The sequence below is a fragment of the Pyxicephalus adspersus genome, chromosome 6, assembly GCF_032062135.1.
Source record: "Pyxicephalus adspersus chromosome 6, UCB_Pads_2.0, whole genome shotgun sequence".
Taxonomy (NCBI): domain Eukaryota; kingdom Metazoa; phylum Chordata; class Amphibia; order Anura; family Pyxicephalidae; genus Pyxicephalus; species Pyxicephalus adspersus.
The window spans coordinates 24,863,805-24,883,815 of NC_092863.1; the positions used below are offsets into that span (position 1 = coordinate 24,863,805).

The following is a 20,011-nucleotide window of genomic DNA, read 5'->3' on the forward strand; positions in this document are numbered from 1 at the left end:
TCCGTAAAACCTGGTTTTATTGGATACAATATACCACCACCCAGGCGTACCTTTTAGTCTACAGTGAGGTTGATAATGCTGAGGATTTATTTTGAGTAACGAGGCTGGTATTGAGATGATGATGACTATTTTGGATAACTGTATGTTTCAATGTTCAAAGCTTGTATGTATGACTGTTCATTGAATAAAAAATAAAATTATAAAAAATAAATTCCTTGCTGGCAGTGGGATACCCGAGCAGCTCTGTGGACTCTACAAAAGATTGTAAACAGACAGGTATGTTTTATTTCAGAAGAGAAATCGCCTGTCCCTGCATGCATTGCAACTTTTTTCATTCATTTACTTAAAAAAGAAACACTGGTTCCAAATCTACTGTTAGGAATATAAAGGTTTAAAAACATAGACACCCATACCTGCTACCAGGGGATGATAGGGTTATTAGCAAGCATCAATGAACTTTTGCTGTCGTCATGTAAAGTTGAGATGAAAGACAACAGTAGAAACGCCAATACAGGATAATGTACACAACCTCCTTCATGTTACACCCTTCCTAAAATCTATTCTGCAATGGAGCGTCAGAAAACTACATTTCCCAGCAGCCACTCTGTTTAAGTAATGGCGATTACATGGGCTGTCTCTGGCCAATCAAGCGAGAATCTGTGCTGTCTGCTTCTTAAGATTACAGACAGGAGGATACAGGTAGGACTGTACTGCAATTACTAGGCAGTGTTACCTGATGACCTTCTGTTATCTCTGTGGATGCTGTAGGTTTATTGGCTATGCTTTGGGTGGTGTAGCTATCATGTTTTTTTTTTGTTTAACTGATAATAGGAATGCTATATGGGGCTGTTAAAGTCTGGACTAGTTTCCTCCTAAATAAATTAAAACAGCCGTATGGACTGTATCTTTTTAGTACATGTATCCCTTCCAGGGGCATGTATAGTATGTATGTATAGTAAACTGCCCCTATTCCATCCTTTTCCTGTACAATTCCTGTTTCCTTCTGTAATGATTTTTTAGCCAACCTTGTTTTGATATTACATCAGATCATAGATGTAATTTCAGATAATAGATCATACCTTTTTAAAACAAAATATGTATATATAATGTATATTCAATTTAAATAGGGCATCATGAATTGCTATTAGTCCATCATAATTCTAGCCTGACAGATAATATTGTAACAAACTTTTGTTGTAGCTGTCAGTATGTGTATATTTTGAAAATTATTTATATGATACTTGGTAGTTGGATTTATAATTCAACAGATTAACTTTTTATTTATATTATGTCAATGAGGCAACCAAATCTCGGACACTGCAAGTAGCCTCTGAGGACACAAAATCTACTTTATCCTCCACCCAATAGAACCACCTGCTCAACAGACTCATTCTTTGATAGAACAACAGCATAGAGGTTTATTGACAATAACAATAATAGACTGTCCACTGCCTGGTGACCGCTACCTAACCTAGGGTAAGTTCAGCCTCTTCAGCTGTGGAGTCGGTACCTTTGACTCAGACTCCTTATGTTATGGTACCACCAACCTTGACTCCTCTAATTTAAAGATGCTGATGTATATTAATGTCCCACATTGATTGACACACGGCATACACAACAATTCATTACTGCCAAAGCTCAGCCATTGTAAAGCTATCTAAAGATGGTGCCTGCTGTTAGGAACCAGAACTCCTTGCCAGGAAACTTACCCTACCTGACCAGTCTGTAATTGCCAGCATGTAAACCAGTAAAATTTATGCCAAAATTTTAAACTTTTAAACACAAAAAAAGAAAACAAAGTTTTATTGATTGTTTTTATCATTAAGCTATACATTTGAAAATACTTGCAGATATAATGAGGATCAGGAACAACTTTACTTGTTCGAAAATATAAACTACATCATTTGCTGCCAAATAAAATTGTAAAAGTCTAAATGCACACAGGTGTCTGAAGCAGGCATGGGGTGATAAAGACCTCTGTTTTTACACATGTAGGATGTAATATTACTGTATAACCCTGATTAAATTATATCAACACTAACCAAATATTTCATAATCCTATCAAATGAATATTTTTAATGAGCCAAGTAAAATTCAGATCACAACGATGTATAACTGTTAGGCTGCAGAATAGCTCAGGTGAGTTTCATACTAGTGACAACTCTGATGTGGGCCTAATTAATACAGCAGTGAACTACTTCAAAATTCTCTGCAGAAATTTTTTTCAGCCGGGGGGGGGGGGGGGGAGGAAACAGGTGGTAAAAAAGTGGGTGGGGCTAGACACTCCTAATTATTTATACCATAGGTATCCAGTAACCCCTGCTATTGTGTCAGTGGTCCACCTACCCCCTAAACTTTGTTCCAACTTTCTAATGCCTGGCTTGTTAGATTGTACAATTTTTAATTTTTTTTTTGTATTATACCCCAACAGTCCTGTGTATTTTAATCCAACTCCCTGGAGTTCCATGTTTTAATAGTGCAATCCCTTGTAGTAGTGTAATATTGTGATCAATGTAGGTTAACAAATCAGGCTTAGTTCAAGTATTTTAGCAGTAAAAAAAATGCCCCTCCTGAGTGACTAATTGGCAACTGCTAGGCGGTAAGTGCTGGGCTTTTTCAGGCCTAGCAGTTTTTCAAGCAACAGTGGTTCCTGGCGGGAGGAAAGTGAGGGGTAAACGCAACCTTACTGCCAGTGTGAATTCAGCCTGATAGGACAGCCAGTGCCCTCATCATCACTGCCAAAAGCAAAAACTGCCTCTGAAATGTATCCACCTGTCGTGTGATATCTGTGTGTATAAAGTCTGTTTGTCAGATTCTGCAGCCTAACAACTAATTGTGTTCAATCCTTTAGATCTAAATTGTTGGTTGCAATTACCTAAAATGTTTAGGGTACACAGGGGACTCTCATAGCTACTAATAACCAACATTTGTTTTTTTTATTTCAAGAATTTCAAAATTTGGGGATCACGAGTTTAAAAACCTGTGGAAATTCAACATTTGGGTTGCTGTTTTATAAGAATGTGCACCTAGGAGCCCAAAATAGCAAATGCAAACTAAGGGCCCCCAGGACCACTTACATAGCAGGAAAAATTGGGTGGGGTCCCCTAAGTATTTTACCTACCTTTCACCAAACTATAATTGTAATATTATGCTGCCTTTTCTGCTTCTGTTCTTTGAATCCCAATGTATCTGGAATGGGGAGGTGCAAGAAGTACACCCCACCATTCTAGGGAAAGTGCGGATCAAAGAAGAGAAGCAGACGGGGTAATATAGTATGACAGTTAAAGATTTGTGAGAAATAAGTAAAAATTTAGGGGCCCTTCTCCAATGCTCTTTTCTATGTAAGTGGCCCGGGGGTCCCCAATTCGCATTTTTAATTTAGGACTCCCAAGGTGCACGCTTTAAATACTGCAACCCCAATGTTGTATTTTCACAAAATTTTACAATTCTCATCCCCATATCATGAAATTTGTAAAAGCTGGGGTGCTGAAATTGTGAATGGTGTTAACTATAAGTGTTTCCTGTGCACCCTGAAGTCATTATGACATACAGTTTAGGGTATATGAAGGTTTATACACAGAGAGCTGTAAGGCTGAGGAATGTGACATGCAGCATTTATACACACACTGCTCTGATGATGTCATTACACACGCCCACTGGGCAGATACATTGTTTACACAATGTTTTGTTTTTTTTTTCAAAAGACTCGGCACAGCTTTGAGATGGGGGAGGGACAGCCTGTGTCCTGATCTCTTCATGGCCTGTGGCCTGTCATGACTGTGGTCTCTTTACTCCGCCTGCCTCCAATCCGCTATCAGTTTTATCAGAGGAGAACGGAACAAGCAGAGTAGCCTCTCCGTTGTCTGTTCAGAGCTGCTGAAAATGTGCTGGGCGGAATAATCTCGGAAGGTGGGTGGCCCTCCCCCCAAAACCGGGCTGGGAAGAACTATGTACTTTATCATGAGAAATAGGACATTTTTACATACATTATGTTTTCAGAGCAATTTACATTTAATCAGAGTTGGTACATTTTTTCAGAGCAATTTACATTTAATCAGAGTTGGTACATTTTTTGCCAGCGCCAGGTACCCCAAATTTTCTAAATCATCTGATTGGACAGCTCCCTGCAGCTGGCACCATGCTCTTGCATGGCATTCCCAACACTGGTTCTTAAAGAACCGGCCTCTGTACATTTGACAGGTGGTGGCAGTAATTGGTACTAGTACTCTATTCATTCCCTTTGGGGCTGACAGTACCATACAGGGTCTCCCCAGAGGCAGCAGTTCCTGACCAGAGAAAGCAGTAAATGCACAGAAACCTGGTCACAGGTGTGAACCTAGCCGACCAATATGATTGATTACTATATCCCAACCTTTTCATGTTTTATTTTGTCTTGAATAATAGTGTTATGTTTCATAATAGAATTATTGAGCAAATGCCATTTTAATTGTTATAACAGTATCACTTACTGTAGTGCAATAATATAATAGTCAGATTTGTTTAGGGCACCATTGCATGGAAGGGCTTTGTCTATCTCAATAAAAGCATGTCTATTTAGCTATATGCTGATGCTTTGGATCAAAAAACCTAATTATCTGCCAAACTGCCACCATCACTGCCTCCCTGCTGTGTTGTAGTGGAGGAAAAGTCAATGATACTCACTATTTTGCCTCTTGCTTCCCAGTCTTCTATGGCTGGCATGCTATGACATAATTCATTGAAGGTGAGAGATGGGAAAGTGGGTTTACCAAGGATGTGAAATGTGTGGGTTAAGGTTGGGATTTGTGGGCACATCTGCTACTATATCACATGGTATCTAATACAACATACAGCTATAGCATCAGCTGACTAGTAAACTTCTGGGACATGAGCCAATACATGTGTGGTTTGGAAATGTAGCTATGTGAGTGACTAAGTTGCCTGCTGTATGCTGCCTGCATGCTTATTGCTGAAGATGAAGGAATTCCAGTTTAAGACACCAATTTAAAGATCACCAGGGGACACCAATTTAAAGATCACCTAAAAGTGCCTTGTAACAGTGGTGTAAGGGTGCATATATTAGAAGTGGACTGTTCTATTTCACATTGCCTATTATTGACATTATCATGTGAAATGGTACTGACATATTACACAGTCCATGGTCTTGTCGTTACCTGTTCCTCTTCAGAAACTCACAATCCAATGTCCCTTCCATAGCAATATGCACCTAACATAGTCTACAGCTAGCATTTCGAGAGGTTGTATTTTCCCTGACAGTGTCATTACAATACTGATGTGTATCTGTGGACAGATTTCTTGCAGTGTCATTACACTGAGATTTAAATATTTTAATATCTAGATATATTTAAATATTTATGTTTTCCTGACCTTTATAATACCCTTGAAATGTTGTGGACCTGTTGTTGTGCCAAATGGCCTCTTATTAGCTTTATTTGGACTTTTTTAGGCAAGAAAAAAAAACAATTAGGTAAAATAAAAAATTGTACTAACACACAAATAAAAACCACTGATAAAACAACATGAAATTAAAACTCTAAAATTATAGTCTAAAAATTAGGAAAACAGATGTTATGTATGTTGTACACTTTTCTGATGCATCTCCCCTTTTTCTCTACTTGTTTTACATTCTTCCAGTTATTTTAACACAGAGATCCTCGAGGGACCAACCTCACATTCTTAGGACATCTAGCAGAATGAAGAATATTGCCTGAGTTTCTGTAGATTCTCCAGAGTAAAGATGGTGTCGCATTGTACTAAGAGGGAGTAAAGAGGGGATGAACCAAACTGTACTGAATGCTAGATATTACATGCATGGTAAAAAAACAATCTTATAAAAAATATTTTGTATGGAAAAGAAACAAATCTATAATCTGTATATTTTATAGTATATTTTATATTATAAAATATTATCATTTAGCTTTGCTGCTGTTAATTTTACAGCTCTGACTTAGTAAAATGATCAGACCAATTTCATAAAGCACAATTTCTAATGAGATACATAATCAGGCTATTTGTGGGTGGTTCTGTGTCCCTTTTTTTTTTTATAGAGGATTGAGCCTAACATGCACATAGGACAACATATATCAGTACCAAAAGTCAAGGAAATGTTACAATTGCTATAAAAAATATAAAAATAAAAAAATAGATTTGCAGTGTACTACCCAGCAGCTTTTTCAGTTAGCAGATCAAATGGAAGTAAGTTGGCTTAGGACTGGGCATGTAGGGGAGTAGGGGAAGGGTTTTACACTGTATTTGTAATGTGAAAATTAAATTTCACATTAAATGTATTCTAATGCTATAGTCTGCATTAGTTTACTGTAACTATGTTGTACATTGTTGTCTTTTCTCAAGTTTATAGTAATCTACACATATGTGGCATTTTTCAGTTACTGTGAAGATGGCAGATCAAAGAATGGAGAATGAAACATTGCTACCCACACAGAATTCAACTTCAAATGAATTCAAGAATCTTCCTATTGCAGAAAAAGATACACCTGTGAAGGTAACACAGAAAACATTTATTAGGCAAAAGTTAGATGTCATCCATAGTATTCTCCCCACATGGTCGCCTTTATTTGCTAACCTTAATTTGGGGGGAAAAAATCTGTTTTTATATAGATAAATGCATAAAGATGCATAAATGACCTAAGTGTTTGTTTGGATTTCATGAATAAAATTTACATCAGTACCTATTTCATGAACATGCTTTCAAACTGCTTTGACATACTGGCCTGGAGACGTGTTAGAAAGAGCTCCTTCAAATTGGATGATCTTACTCCAGAGCTATCTCTTTCACAATGTTAACACTGATTATTTTTTGATAGAACACATTTCTTCATGATGATAAAGGATATGTTACTGACCACTGATCTCTTTTTTCGACTGTTGTTGAATATGATCCTTCTACCTATAACGGGGCAATTGATACATTACTTTTTTTTTATCAGAGTAGAAACCTTCAGGTGGAGATGGTCCTTGTACATGTCACACATGTTTTGCTGAACTCTGAGGAGCTAAGAAAATACATAGTACATTGTACTAAGAAATGTGGGTTATTATTTATTTATTCTGTTACTTAGGAGTTGATACACAGCAGGTCTATACTTAAGAGTTGTGCATTCAATTTAAAAATATGTCTCAAACTGGCCTATTCAAGCAGGCAACTGCACATGAATGTCCATCTTCTGAATCTTTTTTTCTTAACAGGATTTAGCACCCCATAATTGTAAAAATGAGGATGAAAAAACTTTTCTGACTGAAAAGAAACATGAAAAAGGTGTGTAGTTTTTTTTTTGTTTAACACATTCAAATTTCCCAGTTTTTAAATATTTTGGAAACGGCATACTGTATTTACTCAAATGTAATTTTTTCCAAATATAAACCAAGATAAAAAAAAACCTAGGTATTACCTGAAAATACAGAAAAATATTTTGACTCGAGTATAAACCTCGGTCGCTGCTAACAGTATTACAGTAATCAATAGAAATGCTATTAAAATTAACATGAATAAATCCATTCATGGTGTGTTATTTTCAGAACATTTATTTTAGAGGTAAAAATAAAATCACATGGGCTCAGTCTGTATATCTTTTTTTCCTCTTGAGTTTTCCCCCCCAGAAATTTTTTTCAGCCGGGTGGTGGTAAGCTGTATCTGGGTGGTAAAAAAGGGGGTGTGGCAAAATATGGCAAATTTAGTGCTCCTAGTTGTTTATGCCATGGGTAATCAGTAACCACTTATTGTTTCAGTGTTCTACCTTCTCCCAATGATTTGTTACAACTTTGTAATGCCTGCCCTGTTAGTATATCCAATTTTTCTGTTCTATGTATTTTGCCACAACTGTGCTATGCCGTGTATTGTGACCCAACTTCCTAGTTTTCTAAGTTTTAAGAGTGTATTCCTTTAGTGTAGTAGTGTAATAGTATAATGAATGTGGTGTAACAAGTTAGGCTTAGCTCATATTAGCAGCAAAAAACATTTACCCCTTCTGAGTGACTTCTGGCAACTACTAGGCACCTAGGATTGGTAACAGGCCGTAAGTGCTAGGCACCTAGGATTGGTAACAGGCGGTAAGTGCCTGGCTTTTTCAGAGCTATCAGTTTTTTAAGAAGCAGCCTAACTTCAGATGTGCTTCTGTGTCTATATTTAGTTAAAGTGAACTTTTGTGAAAACATTTTTTTTTCACTTGATTCTTTTATAAAATTAAACCAGCAGGCCCATGCTGGCTCAGCTTCCACTTTCTCTCTGATCCCCACTTGTACAGCCAGTGCAGCCTTGCAATGCGCATGCATTAGATTGAACATTAGATTTTTTTAAGAAAGCCTCTGAAGATGCATGCACACAAGGAGCAGTGCAGAGCCTTTTGGGATATGTGACACAAATATCCCAGGAGACTGCGGATTTCCCCTTTGGTACCCAAATGGAAGTGAAGACTAAAGGGGAGAGGTCCTCTCCACAAAGGTGTAAAAACAAAAAAAAAAAAAAACACACACATTTTTCTATTACGTAATGGAGAAAGTCACTCTTTAATATAATGTTAAAAATTGTGACATGCCTTAATAGCATCATGCATGTGATATCAGATTGGGACAACACAGACAGTGACCCCCTCTTATCACTGTCAATTTTCTATTAAAAAACACTGTCAGTGACGTTTATTCACAGTGTTTAATGATATCATTGGCAGCGCAGTGTGAATGCAATGTGAGTGTAAAAGCTGCTTGTCATATTCTGCAGCCTAACAACTCGCTGTGTTCAAACCTTCATATCTCCTAAACCGTTGGTTGTATTAACTTGAAATTTTTAAGGCACACGTGGAGGCATAGGAAACTGAAACTGTAGGAGCAAGTGGGGGACACTTGTGACTAAACCTTTCTAAAATGTAATTACTGTGGCATTATGGGAACATAAATCTCTACCTAGCAAAGTTTGCTGCCTGCTCTGTTACACATATCTGTCTGCATCTTACCTCAAACCCCAATTTCTCCAGAATTAAGAGGTGCAGGGGAACAAAAATATAGGTGGAAGTGGGAGACACGTGTGGCTATCACCTTTCATCATTACAACATTAAAAAAAAAACTGTCCACCAAAATGCACTTCCTTGTTACACATAACTGTAACCTTCCAGTACCTCAACCTTAATAAAATTTAGTGGGCAGAGTTAATTTTCTAATGATGCCATAGTGATGAAGTTTTAGGGAATGGTAGTCACAGATGTTCCCCACTTGTTCCTATATTTTTAGTTTTTTACACCTATATTTTCAGTTTTGTACCCCCCATCTCAGAGTAATTGGTGTACAAAGAAGAGAAGCAGACATTAGTTTCATAGGTATAGATTTCTGACAGGTAGGTATATATTTAGGGGCCTACCCCAATGCTCCTTGCTGTTACTGGCTCCGGGGTCCTCAATTTGCATTTTCAATTTAGGACTCCTAGTTGCACTTTTCTCTGAAACAGCAACCCCAAAGTTCAATTTTCATAACTTTTTACATTTGTGACCCCATATCTTGAAATTTTTTAAAGCTGGGGTGCTGAAATTGTAGTAACTAGTATCTACGAGGCACCCCTGTGCACACTGAAAATTTCTTTTCATTGTGACATACAGTTTAGGAGATATGGAGGTTTGTACACAAAGAGCTGTGAGGATGCAGAACGACATGCAGACTTCACAGACAGCTCTAGCAGTGGATACATTTCACCGGCTGATTTTTTTTTTTTTTAAATAGAAAACCCAGCTTGTGCTATGAAGGCTGAACTGTGTGCTCACCTCTCATCATTCATAGCAGCCAGGCAGAGCAACCGGCTAAAACCCTCTGGGGAGAACTATGCTCTTTTTCTAGGTTAAAGGATTTTGTACTTTTAAGTTTGGTATGATGTGTCACTTGCTCTTAAATGATCTTTTGTGCATGGTTGTTAGCCACTAGTAGATATTGCTGTGTCCTCCTGTAAGGTATGTAACAAACTAATGTCTCTTCTCAATAGCAAGAGTTCATTGAACACTTTACATAAGAACATTGCCATCCAGTACAGTGAGTCACAACTTTTTTATGGCATTTTGGATCAAGAAAGATAAATAATTCTTCTCAAATGAGGCTATTTATAAAGCAGTGAATCTGACATTTATTCATTCCCTGGTGGAGATTGAATTACTTCCAATGAAAAACATGGGCCTGGAGGATTCTCCACCAAGAAATGTTTTAGAGAATGTCAGGTTCACTGATTTATAAATAAATTATCTGTCAATAAAGCGTACCTAAACTCAACATTTTTACTTTACATAGAAGGGTAGACAACCTTGAGGTCTTATTCCATAAGACTACATTAAAGAAATAATAAGAATGGAGAACATCTTCTACAGGAAAGGGGGACAGAAATATTGGATTCCTGTGGCACACAAAGCCCCACCTCATTATGTGAGTACAGGTAAGGACAGCATTGATATGGGTTAGGATCAAGAGTCAAGTTCATTATATTGTTTCTTTCCTTCAGTCTTCAGTCTTGATAGTGGTAGCTTACTAAGCCCCATTATTCAGGTTTGCATTTAAACTTTTTGCTTTTATTTCAAACAGGTTCCTTCCTGCAATCAGTTAATGTTATAATCAAGTCTTCATTGAGCTTAAAAATCCTACTGCTTTTCTGGCATGCCTGCATCCAGCATCCCCATGTAGCCTTTTTTTTTGCCTGGATGACCACAGCGGGCTCACTACTCCCACACTCCTTGGACTTATAGAAAACCTCCCTATTTGGAGTACATGTCCTCTCAACTTAGGCTGAATTCAACTGCTGGAATCGGGAGACATTCCCTATATCATTTGATCCACTTTAGGTTTTATCCTTTCATTTTGTCTTCCTCTATCAATGTATAACTTATCCAGACCTCCATTGATATTGATTGTGAAATTCTACCCTTCTTGAACCCTTTCTCTAAAGAATTTTTTCTTCAACAACCTTAATGAATCTTCCAATGATACATGAGTCAGACAGTCAGTCCCCTAACAATTATTGCTGTCTGAACCCCTAAAAAGCACCTCAATATTTCTTTATTTGGGTCTACACCCATTCATTTTTTGCTTTTATTCTTGATCGGGCATACTATCAACACTGAAATGTAATGGTCTCCATTATGCCCTGAAGAAGCCACATGGGCGAAACGCGTCGGGTGGAGACCCAACTTCTCTGTCTCCTTGATTCCTGATACACGTTTGTAAAAAAAACTTTGTTGAAGGATACAGTGTATTACCCTCTGTTACTCCCATTTTTTATGTTTTTTATAATTCTTGTATATTTAATAAAAGTGATTTTTTTAATTTCATACAATACCTTTAAGTTTTTCTGTGTCGCAAGTAGCCTACTGTTCTGTCCTTACATTTTCTAAAAAATTAAAGAGAAATTGTCTTGTATATATGTGATATACATATTTTTTGCAGTGTCACCTATTGGTGAAATCAGGAATGACTATACCATACATTCCTGAATTAGGAATAGGTCAAACTTTAGTGTTCTTGAAGTACAACAATGTCATGATGTTTTGTTGTTATTATTTGGGGATGTGAGTGGTGACCATTTGTAAGTTACAACACACTCTGAATGGTCTGGATGAAATATCTTAGTACTTTTGATTTTGCTATTATTATTTTATTTTAATTACCTTATTGTGGTTTTTAGGTGGCATACATGGCATGGAGCACATAGATGACTACACTGCCAAATTTACTTTACCACCAGGACAAAAATTTGGAGTAAAGGTACCCTATCCATCCAAGGAAGCAATCAAAACAGTGTCCAATGAAGGATCATGGAAACAAAACCCAGTGTATATTTCACATGGCTTTAGCAGTGTAGTTTACGCAAGCACTGCTGCAGCTGGTACAGAGAGCAATGACGTCAATGCATTCATCTATGAGAGTTCAGACATACCACAGCGCGATACTGAAGCAAACACTAACACTGGACATAAGCACTTACCTTATCCACTAACCTTTTACCGTACCGAAAGAAAATGCATAGAATATAAACCATATGGGTGTAAGTATTGCATTCGTAGATTTGCCCATAGCTCAAGTCTTTACCGGCATCAAAAAAGCCACATGGAAACAAAGCTTTATAAATGCATACAATGTAATAAAGCCTTTACTAGCGTCTCAAATCTTAATGTCCATTGCAGAATTCATACTGGGCTGAAGCCCTATGAGTGTAGCGATTGTGGAAAGAAGTTTACTCGCAAATTTGGACTTGATCAACACTTAAAAATCCACAGCCAAGAGAAATTATATATTTGCTCTCATTGTGGAAAGACTTATACTGACTACTTCCTTCTCATTAAGCATCAACAAATGGAAAGAGCTACTGTGCACTTGTCTCTTGAGAAATAAAGCATGTGTGGCAAAAATTTGTATTTTGTGTTTTCATGTCTCACCAAAACACCAGAGACAGTTTACACCTATTGTAAAATAAGACCTAATGATTTATTTATTAAGAAATTATGTCTTTTTTTACTTTTATTCTTTATTCATAATTCTTGTAAATTCATAATGCACCCAGTATCTCATGCTGCACTTTGGTTATGTTGCCTATCTTCCACATGTACCAAGGACAGTTTCTGGGGAAGTCAATAAACCTAACAGCATGTTTTTGGAGGTGTCGGGAAAACTAGAGTGCCCGAAGGGAACCCACATGAACAATTTTCCCTTTGATAAATAGGGTTTGAAATGTCCTACAGGTTAAACAAAACATGATTTAGTAGCCAGAGAAGCTTGCAGACACCCATAGGGGACAACCAAATGTCTGACCAAATGTTACTAGTGTCTCGGTTTTTCCGAATGAACTTTAAAATGTAAGGCTCACAGGTGATAGGTGGGAATTTTGATCAGCAGTACTAGAGCAAATAAAAAAAAGAATTGGGGAGGAGGGTCATCTTGACTGTGGCAACGCATCCCAGCCATGATATGAGATAAGATTTTTATTTTAAACATTTTAAAATAGTTGCCTATAATAAACAACTAAATGTGTGTCAAAATGTTCTAAAGATTTTAGGGAATACTGTGCGGTACAATCCAACATTAACATTGCAAAAAAATTACATATTTTTGACAATATGTACCTTTAGGTACATGTTGTAAAGATATATATAGTTCATAGGTCATATTATAGTTATCCTCTTTAGAAAATTTAACTTGAACTCCTCAGTTACCTAACTTGGCTGGTGACTGATAGGACTATCACTGGTGCCAACATCTAAGCAGTTACAGCAGCAGTAAGAGTGTAAACAGATTTACTCCAGAATGAAGAACATTAAAGGAAATACCAGTAAAATGTATTTACTTTATAGGATTATTGGATTTTTACAGGGGTACTGGTATATGTTGCATAAGTGATTTTATATTTTTACTAGAGTTTATGGATGCTTGCTACTGGGACACTTTTAGATATTAAAAAAAAACAGTACTTACCTCAAGAATTCTGGTTTTAATTCACGCATTACCCTGAACTAGGATCCTGATCCAGGGATGTGGTTATATCGTTCAAAGTACCTGCACAGAAGATTGCACCATGTTTAGTAATGCGGTGATTAAGTCTACTTTCAAAGAAATGATTTTAAGGATGTGTGTAGAAGAGCATAGACCTGTCAACTGACAGAGCAGAGCTCCAGTTAGTTAATGTTAGATACATTGAAAATTTCTTTTACCAAAAAAAAAAATTTCTACCTGTTTGCCTATGAGGCCCATCTTTTTGAATTCCTAGGAAATGGCTAGATCAACTATGTGTAAGTATGTGGAATTAGGCGCATCCTGATTGTGATCTGTGCTGTTCAGTCCAAGCCTAATTATGCCTACACTCCCAAGCTTAATCAGTTTCGCCCATCCCGCCAGCCAATCAGGAAGTAGCCTCTTAATCATTCCTGGTGATATAGCTAGCTCAGACATAGCACTCAGCGTTTGTGCAATGTGTCTCCACTAGTGCCAAGCCCCCTAGCTTCGCTGAGCATTTCCTCAACACCTGTTGAATAATTCAATGCTTCCCCTGTCTAGCTCCTGTGTTAACCCCTTGTTGCCCAGTCTGTTGTTTCCCAGCCAATTCCTTTGTGCTGTTCCAGTGTTCATCCCTGAAATTATCCCCCTGTCACGTGTCTCCTGGTGCTTCCAGTGTCTCCTGTGTTCCCTGTGTCTGCGGTGTCTCCTGTGTCACCTGTGTCTATTTCCCCGATCCCTGGTATTTGACTCCTGGCTTTGTGACCTGACCTCTCTTGCTTGCTGCCTGCCTCATCCCAGGCCTTCCTTGGCATTTTTTCTGCTTAGTGATTTTGTTACCATGTATCATCCTGCCCACCTGGTGTGCCCAGCATTGGTGTGACCGCAACCTGGCAGTAACAAGCAGTGCAACATCCTCACCACAAGAGGCTCTGGAGAAGACCTGGTTACTGCTTAGACTCTGTGCCTTGGCCCTTCCCAGGGCTCACACCACTTCTGTGCAAGCCGTAGCACCCCTAGTGGCCCTTGGGGAAGCATGACTGTTTGCACGAACCATAACTGCACCCTTCCAGGCCTCAGCAGACTCAAACTAATTCTTTACCCAGAGGCTAGACACCCAAATCAAGGGCCTTCACCAGCTTCATACTCTTACTACTCACCTGGATCTGTTTCTGGCCTCCTCCAGTCCACATACTGAACCTCCAGTCCATGCCCAGTCTTCTTATATCCCACTGGTTTCTGTGCTTCACCTGCTACCCTACAGTTGTTCACTGGGGATCCCAAAACCTGCTGTGACTTCATTAACTGTTGCAATATCCATTTTGAGCTACAGCCACACAATTTTCCCTCTGACTGGGCTAAGGTGAAGTATTTAATCTTGTTTTTCAGAGAGGCCTTGCGGTGGGCGTCCCTTCTCTGGGAAAAGAAGAATCCAGTGACTAATAGCATTGAAGCCTTCCTGGTCCTCTTAAAGAGGATCTTTGATGAACCAGCTCATGCTTCCTCAGCCGCTGGTGCACTCCCTCGTCCCTGCCAAGTGTCACTTACTGCCGGACAAAGCGCGGTCAAATTTCAAACCCTGGCAGCTGAGGTAGGGGTGTTTCTTCAACAACACTCTCCAGTAATTGATTGGTCACTCTGTGGATCCCGAAAATGAGCTATGTTTTAGAGGGTCCTCCTCACAAGGTCACTATTTTCACAGACCATAAAAACCTCCAATACCTAAAGTCTGCTCATCACCTTAACCCCCTTAAGCTCAATTGTCCCTGTTCTTTTACCATTTTGGTTTTGTAATTACCTTTAAACCCGGTTCTGCTAACTGCCGAGCTGACACAGTATCCCGCTTCTCCTATCCACAGGATTCTGAGACCATTGCTGAGCCAAAATTTATACCACCGGCCTGTATCCTTGCCTTGACCTCTGTTCAAGAATCTCCTATTTCCCCAGGTAATACTTAGGACCAAAATATTACATTTGGCACATGATTTTAAACTTTCTCGTTACCCATGTGTTCACAGAATGTACAGTTTTTTCTCTTGCCTGTACTGGTGGCCTTCGTAAGGATGTACCATGTCCAGGCCTGTGCTGTCTGTACTCAGACCAAGTCATCTACCGGTGCCTTGCTTTTCCCTCTACCCATTCCCAAAGAGCCTTGGTGTCACCTGTCAATGGATTTTATTACGAATCTTCCACCTTCCGATGGTTGTACAGTCATTTAGGTGGTCATGGATCACTTTCCCAAAATCGCCCATTTAGTACACCTTCCTGCTTTACCATCAGCAGCTAAGTTGATGCCAATCTTCTGTTGTGAAATTTTTAGGTTTTATGGTACGCCCACACATATTGTATGTGATCGGGGGGGTCAACCTACCTTTCGCTTTTGGAAAAGATTTTGCAAATCCCTAGACGTTTCTGGGGATTTCACGCCTATCACCCACAGACTAATTGGCAGAGAGTTAATCAGGCCTTGGAGCAATATTTTAAATTCCTTGTTTCTGCCCACTATGACGACTGGGTAGCTGTTATTATTGACAGAGTTTACCCACAACAACCATGTCAGCTCCAGCACTAAAGAATCCCTATTCTACATTGCCTAGGGCAAAAATCCTTGCTTCCCATTTCCTATACCCTGCTCCACCAAAGTACTTGGACTCAGTGACTTTACTAGTATCTGATCTTCTACCTGTGAGAATCTGAAACACGCAGCTCTCAGACTCAAGAAATTTGCAGATGGGCATTGCCTCAAAGTACTTCCTTTACAACCAGGGATAAAGTCTGGCTCTCCACAAAGAACATCTGTTGCAAAGTCCTTTCTCTGAAGTTTGCTCCTCATTTCATTGGACCTTATCTTATTTCGGCTTTGGTTAATCCTGTCTGTTATAAGCTACGCCTTCCACCACATCTCAAGTTACCCAGATCTTTCCATGTATCTACTGCTGCACCTGATTCTTCTCAGGAATATGAAGTCCATCGAATTTTGGATTCCAAAATTTCTCCCAAAAAGCCCATGTAAGTGATTGGCTGGAAAGTTTTGGTCCAAAGAAGAGATTGTGGGTTTCAGCTGCAGGTGTGCCTGCTCCTCTTTCTGCCAAAAAGATCCATCTTCACTTCCATCTGGATCCTGGACCTTGGCGGGTGGGGAGGCCCCTGTAAAAGGGGGGTTGTAATGTCACACTTACCTCTTCTTCACTAAAGTACAGGCACCTCCGCCTCTCACCTCTCTCCCTCCGCACATGCGGGCAGTTCTGACTCTGGGCATGCCTGCACTCCCAAGATTTATCAGTTTTGCCCCTTCTGCCGACCAATCAGGAATTAGCCTCTTAATCATCCCTGGCCATTTAGCTAGCTCAGACACAGCACTCAGCCTTCGTGCAACATGTCTCCACTAATGCCGATCTCCCGATCTCTGCCGAGCAGTTCCTGTACACCTGTTGGTTAATTCAGTGCTTCCCCTGTCCAGCTCCTGTGTTAACCCTTAGTTGCCCAGTCTGTTGTTTCCCAGCCATTTCCACTGTAGCTGTCCCTCAAAGGGGGTCCCAATCCAATGTCCCTACCATAGTCATATGTCTTTAATACAATAAAAGACAATTTTGAGGAGAAGCTAATTACCTTAACTGCAGGTTTTTGGACTGTGGGAGGAAACAGGAGTACCCAGCGTAAACCCACACAAACACGGGGAGAACCTGCAAACTCCATGCAGATAGTGTCCTGGCTGAGATTCAAACATGGGACCCAGAGCTACAAGGGCCAGGATGAGCCACAATGCTGCCCGCTATAGCCGGTGTTTGCGGATTAGGTGACGCTTCACAAGTCAGGATGAATTTGAAAGCCAGGCAAATCTTCTTCGAGACAGGTTACTTCTCAGAGGCTATAGTAAAAATTTGCTCAAACGCTCATTTAATAAAGTCAAAAACTAGGGCAGACATACTTTACTATATGGCTAAAAAGATAATTCTACTGGTAACACAGTTAAAACAGTTACAGGATGCTCCCACCAACAAGTTAGATTTTTGATTTAAAAAACATTGAGAAATACTCACTTCTGATTTGTTTCTAAATTAATTTTTCTTTTTACGTAATTCATTTTTATTAAGAAACAGAGGAGAAATATACAAAACAAAATACAGAACATGGTAATATAGACATACAGTAGAATTGGTTACATATAAAAATTATTCATGAAAAAATTTTCAAATACAAAATGTGGGTAAACCAAATATTATAACATGTCATAAACTTTAAAGAAGTAATATATTCCAAAGCTACTTTTAAAAACGGTAACTGCGCCGAGCAGAAAACTATATACAGTGGTACCTTGGTATAAATCCGCTTTGGAATAAGTCCAACTTGGTATAAGTCCTATTTGGACACGAAAAAATTTTGCTCAGTATACAACCTTTGCTTGGTATACAACCTTTTTGCCATAAGCCATGAGCCATAGCATCGTGCACTACCCTTATTTACCTCTCTGCAGAGAAAGCCACGAGTGCCCATGAGCGTCGGTACGCCAGTTGCTACCATTCAGTGAACAACCTGCGCTAAAACTCTCTGTGAATTACATAACATCTCCTCCTCCTCCCTTCTCAGCACCATCCTAGTAGGCACTCGATTCTTCTCAGCAAGGTAAAGTGAGGTTAAAATTTTATTTATTTCATCTAATTGCTTTTGTATTTATGTATTTTAGTATTAAGCGGTGTTTAAATTATTTCATACAGCATCATCAATGTATATTATGCCAATAACAATAGGATTTTTTTTTCATGGGAATGGATGAATCATTTTCCTTTTATTTATTATGGGAAAAATTTGTTTGGTGTAGGTCCTGTTTGGTATCCAAGGATCTGGAACTGATTAGGTACTTTTACCAAGGTACCACTGCATAAATAAAATACAACAGGTAAAGTGGGAAGACAAAAGAGAGGAAAAGTAGGGTAGAGAAAGAGTAGATCTAGTTTAACCAGTTAATCAAATACATCAGAATGGTACCTTGAGTGAAAATATTCCTTAGGCAATCAGCAGTGGGAACTCGTCCGATTCTACAAAATATATCCACACTGACCATGTGGTCAAGAAAACGTCATTCCGATCATAAAAATGTGCCATCAACTCCTCCGTACACTGTATGCGTGATAGTTCTGCTGCCCATTCCTTCAGGGAAGGGGTCCTATCTTGACCCCAGTACCAAGGAATAATCGCCCAGGCAGCTGCTAGGAAAAAACGGAAGAGACCCTTCTTGGCCGAGCACGTGGACCTAGGCAACATAGACAGTAACCCAATGACAGTAACCTCCTGAACGGTAATAAGTAGAAAATTTAAAATGAAGAAAGAAAAGCTGTTTTTGTTTAGGCAAAATTACAACTGTATTAACCCCCAAGCAGTAATCCCGAGTGACTCGGGGTGGATTTTCTGGTCAAAAAGATAATTCTACTGGTAACACAGTTAAAACTGTTACAGGATGCTCCCACCAAGTTAGATCTCCATTTAAAAAACATTGAGAAATACTGATTTCGTTCTAAATTTATAATTTTTTTTTACGTAATTAATTTTTATTAAGAAACAGAGGAGAAATATCCAAAACAAAATACAAAATGGAAATTCAATATTGCATGCCACCAATGGCCATTCTCAATCCCTCAAAAGAAGTATCCCATATAGCCAATATGTGAGACTCCGCAGGAACTGTTCTAATGACGAAGATTTCAGGATTGAAGCTAAAGCACTGCAAATAAGACTCCTAGCTGGAGGTTACCCAAGAAAACTCTTAAAGAAGTCTTTTCAAAGAGCATATAACAAGTCTAGGACAGAACTCCAATCAGACAAAAATACACAACAACTTACCTACAAGTCACAAGGTATTCCTTTAGTGACTAAATTTCACCAGAATCATGAAATGCTTTTGAATATTTGCAGTGAGCACTGGCACTTATTAGTATCAGAACATCAACTATGCAAATTTCTTTCTAACAAACCACAAATTATCTACAGAAAATCCCCCTCTTTGAAGGACCATTTGGTACATAGCACCAATGGAACTTTCTGATGTGGGAAATGTTCCCAATGCAAATGAGTGAATGAAGCATTATGCTTTACACTTCCCAATGGACTAGTCCAGCACCCTAACGCGTACATAGATTGTACAACTGAATCTGTAATATATTTGATTACATGAGAATGTGGATCATTCTACATAGGCAAAACTAAAAGGCAACTCAAGAAAAGGATCTACGAGCATATCTATTCAATAACCTCAGGCAAGATAACACCAATTAGTTACCACATTGGCACAAAGCATAAATATAACTCAAGAGTGATCAAATTCTATGCGTTAGAGCATGTGCCTGCCAACCCACGTGGTAGTGACACTGACATAAAATAATTGAGATGTGAAACCAAATGAATTTTCAACCTGCAAGCAACTAAAAAAAGGGCTTGAATGATATCATGAATTTCAAACCTTTTCTATCCAGTTAAATTTTAACTCTTTCCTCTGTTACATACTATCCTAACAATACCCCTCTTTGTACCATCTTGGTACGCTGACATACA

General features: G+C 38.8%; 1 protein-coding gene across 8 annotated transcripts; it reads left to right on the forward strand.

Moving 5' to 3' along the window:
- Positions 1-608: 608 nt before the first annotated feature.
- Positions 609-12,391, forward strand: LOC140333345 (uncharacterized). Of its 8 annotated transcripts, none has more exons than XR_011921322.1 (5): positions 609-699; positions 5,635-5,814; positions 6,387-6,502; positions 7,207-10,421; positions 10,568-12,391. XR_011921322.1 is itself a non-coding variant. In XM_072414943.1 (5 exons), exons 2-5 carry the CDS (start codon positions 5,775-5,777, stop codon positions 10,285-10,287), a joined length of 234 nt encoding a protein of 77 aa, XP_072271044.1. In that variant the 5' UTR covers positions 609-699; positions 5,635-5,774; the 3' UTR covers positions 10,288-12,391. The 8 variants fall into 8 exon arrangements, 5 of the variants coding, with proteins under 5 accessions (XP_072271044.1, XP_072271043.1, XP_072271040.1 ...); XR_011921323.1 differs by having other exon boundaries at positions 11,664-12,391; XR_011921324.1 differs by having other exon boundaries at positions 7,207-10,411; positions 11,664-12,391.
- The last annotated feature ends 7,620 nt before the right edge of the window (positions 12,392-20,011 follow it).

Bases quoted from the DNA above. Each gene is read 5' to 3' on its own strand.
- LOC140333345 (XM_072414939.1), top strand. From the start codon at position 5,775: ATGAACCAAACTGTACTGAATGCTAGATATTACATGCATG. The intron at 5,815-6,386 runs GTAAAAAAACAA...GGCATTTTTCAG, and splicing joins TGCTAGATATTACATGCATG to TTACTGTGAAGATGGCAGAT. The intron at 7,277-11,663 runs GTGTGTAGTTTT...TGTGGTTTTTAG, and splicing joins TGAAAAGAAACATGAAAAAG to GTGGCATACATGGCATGGAG.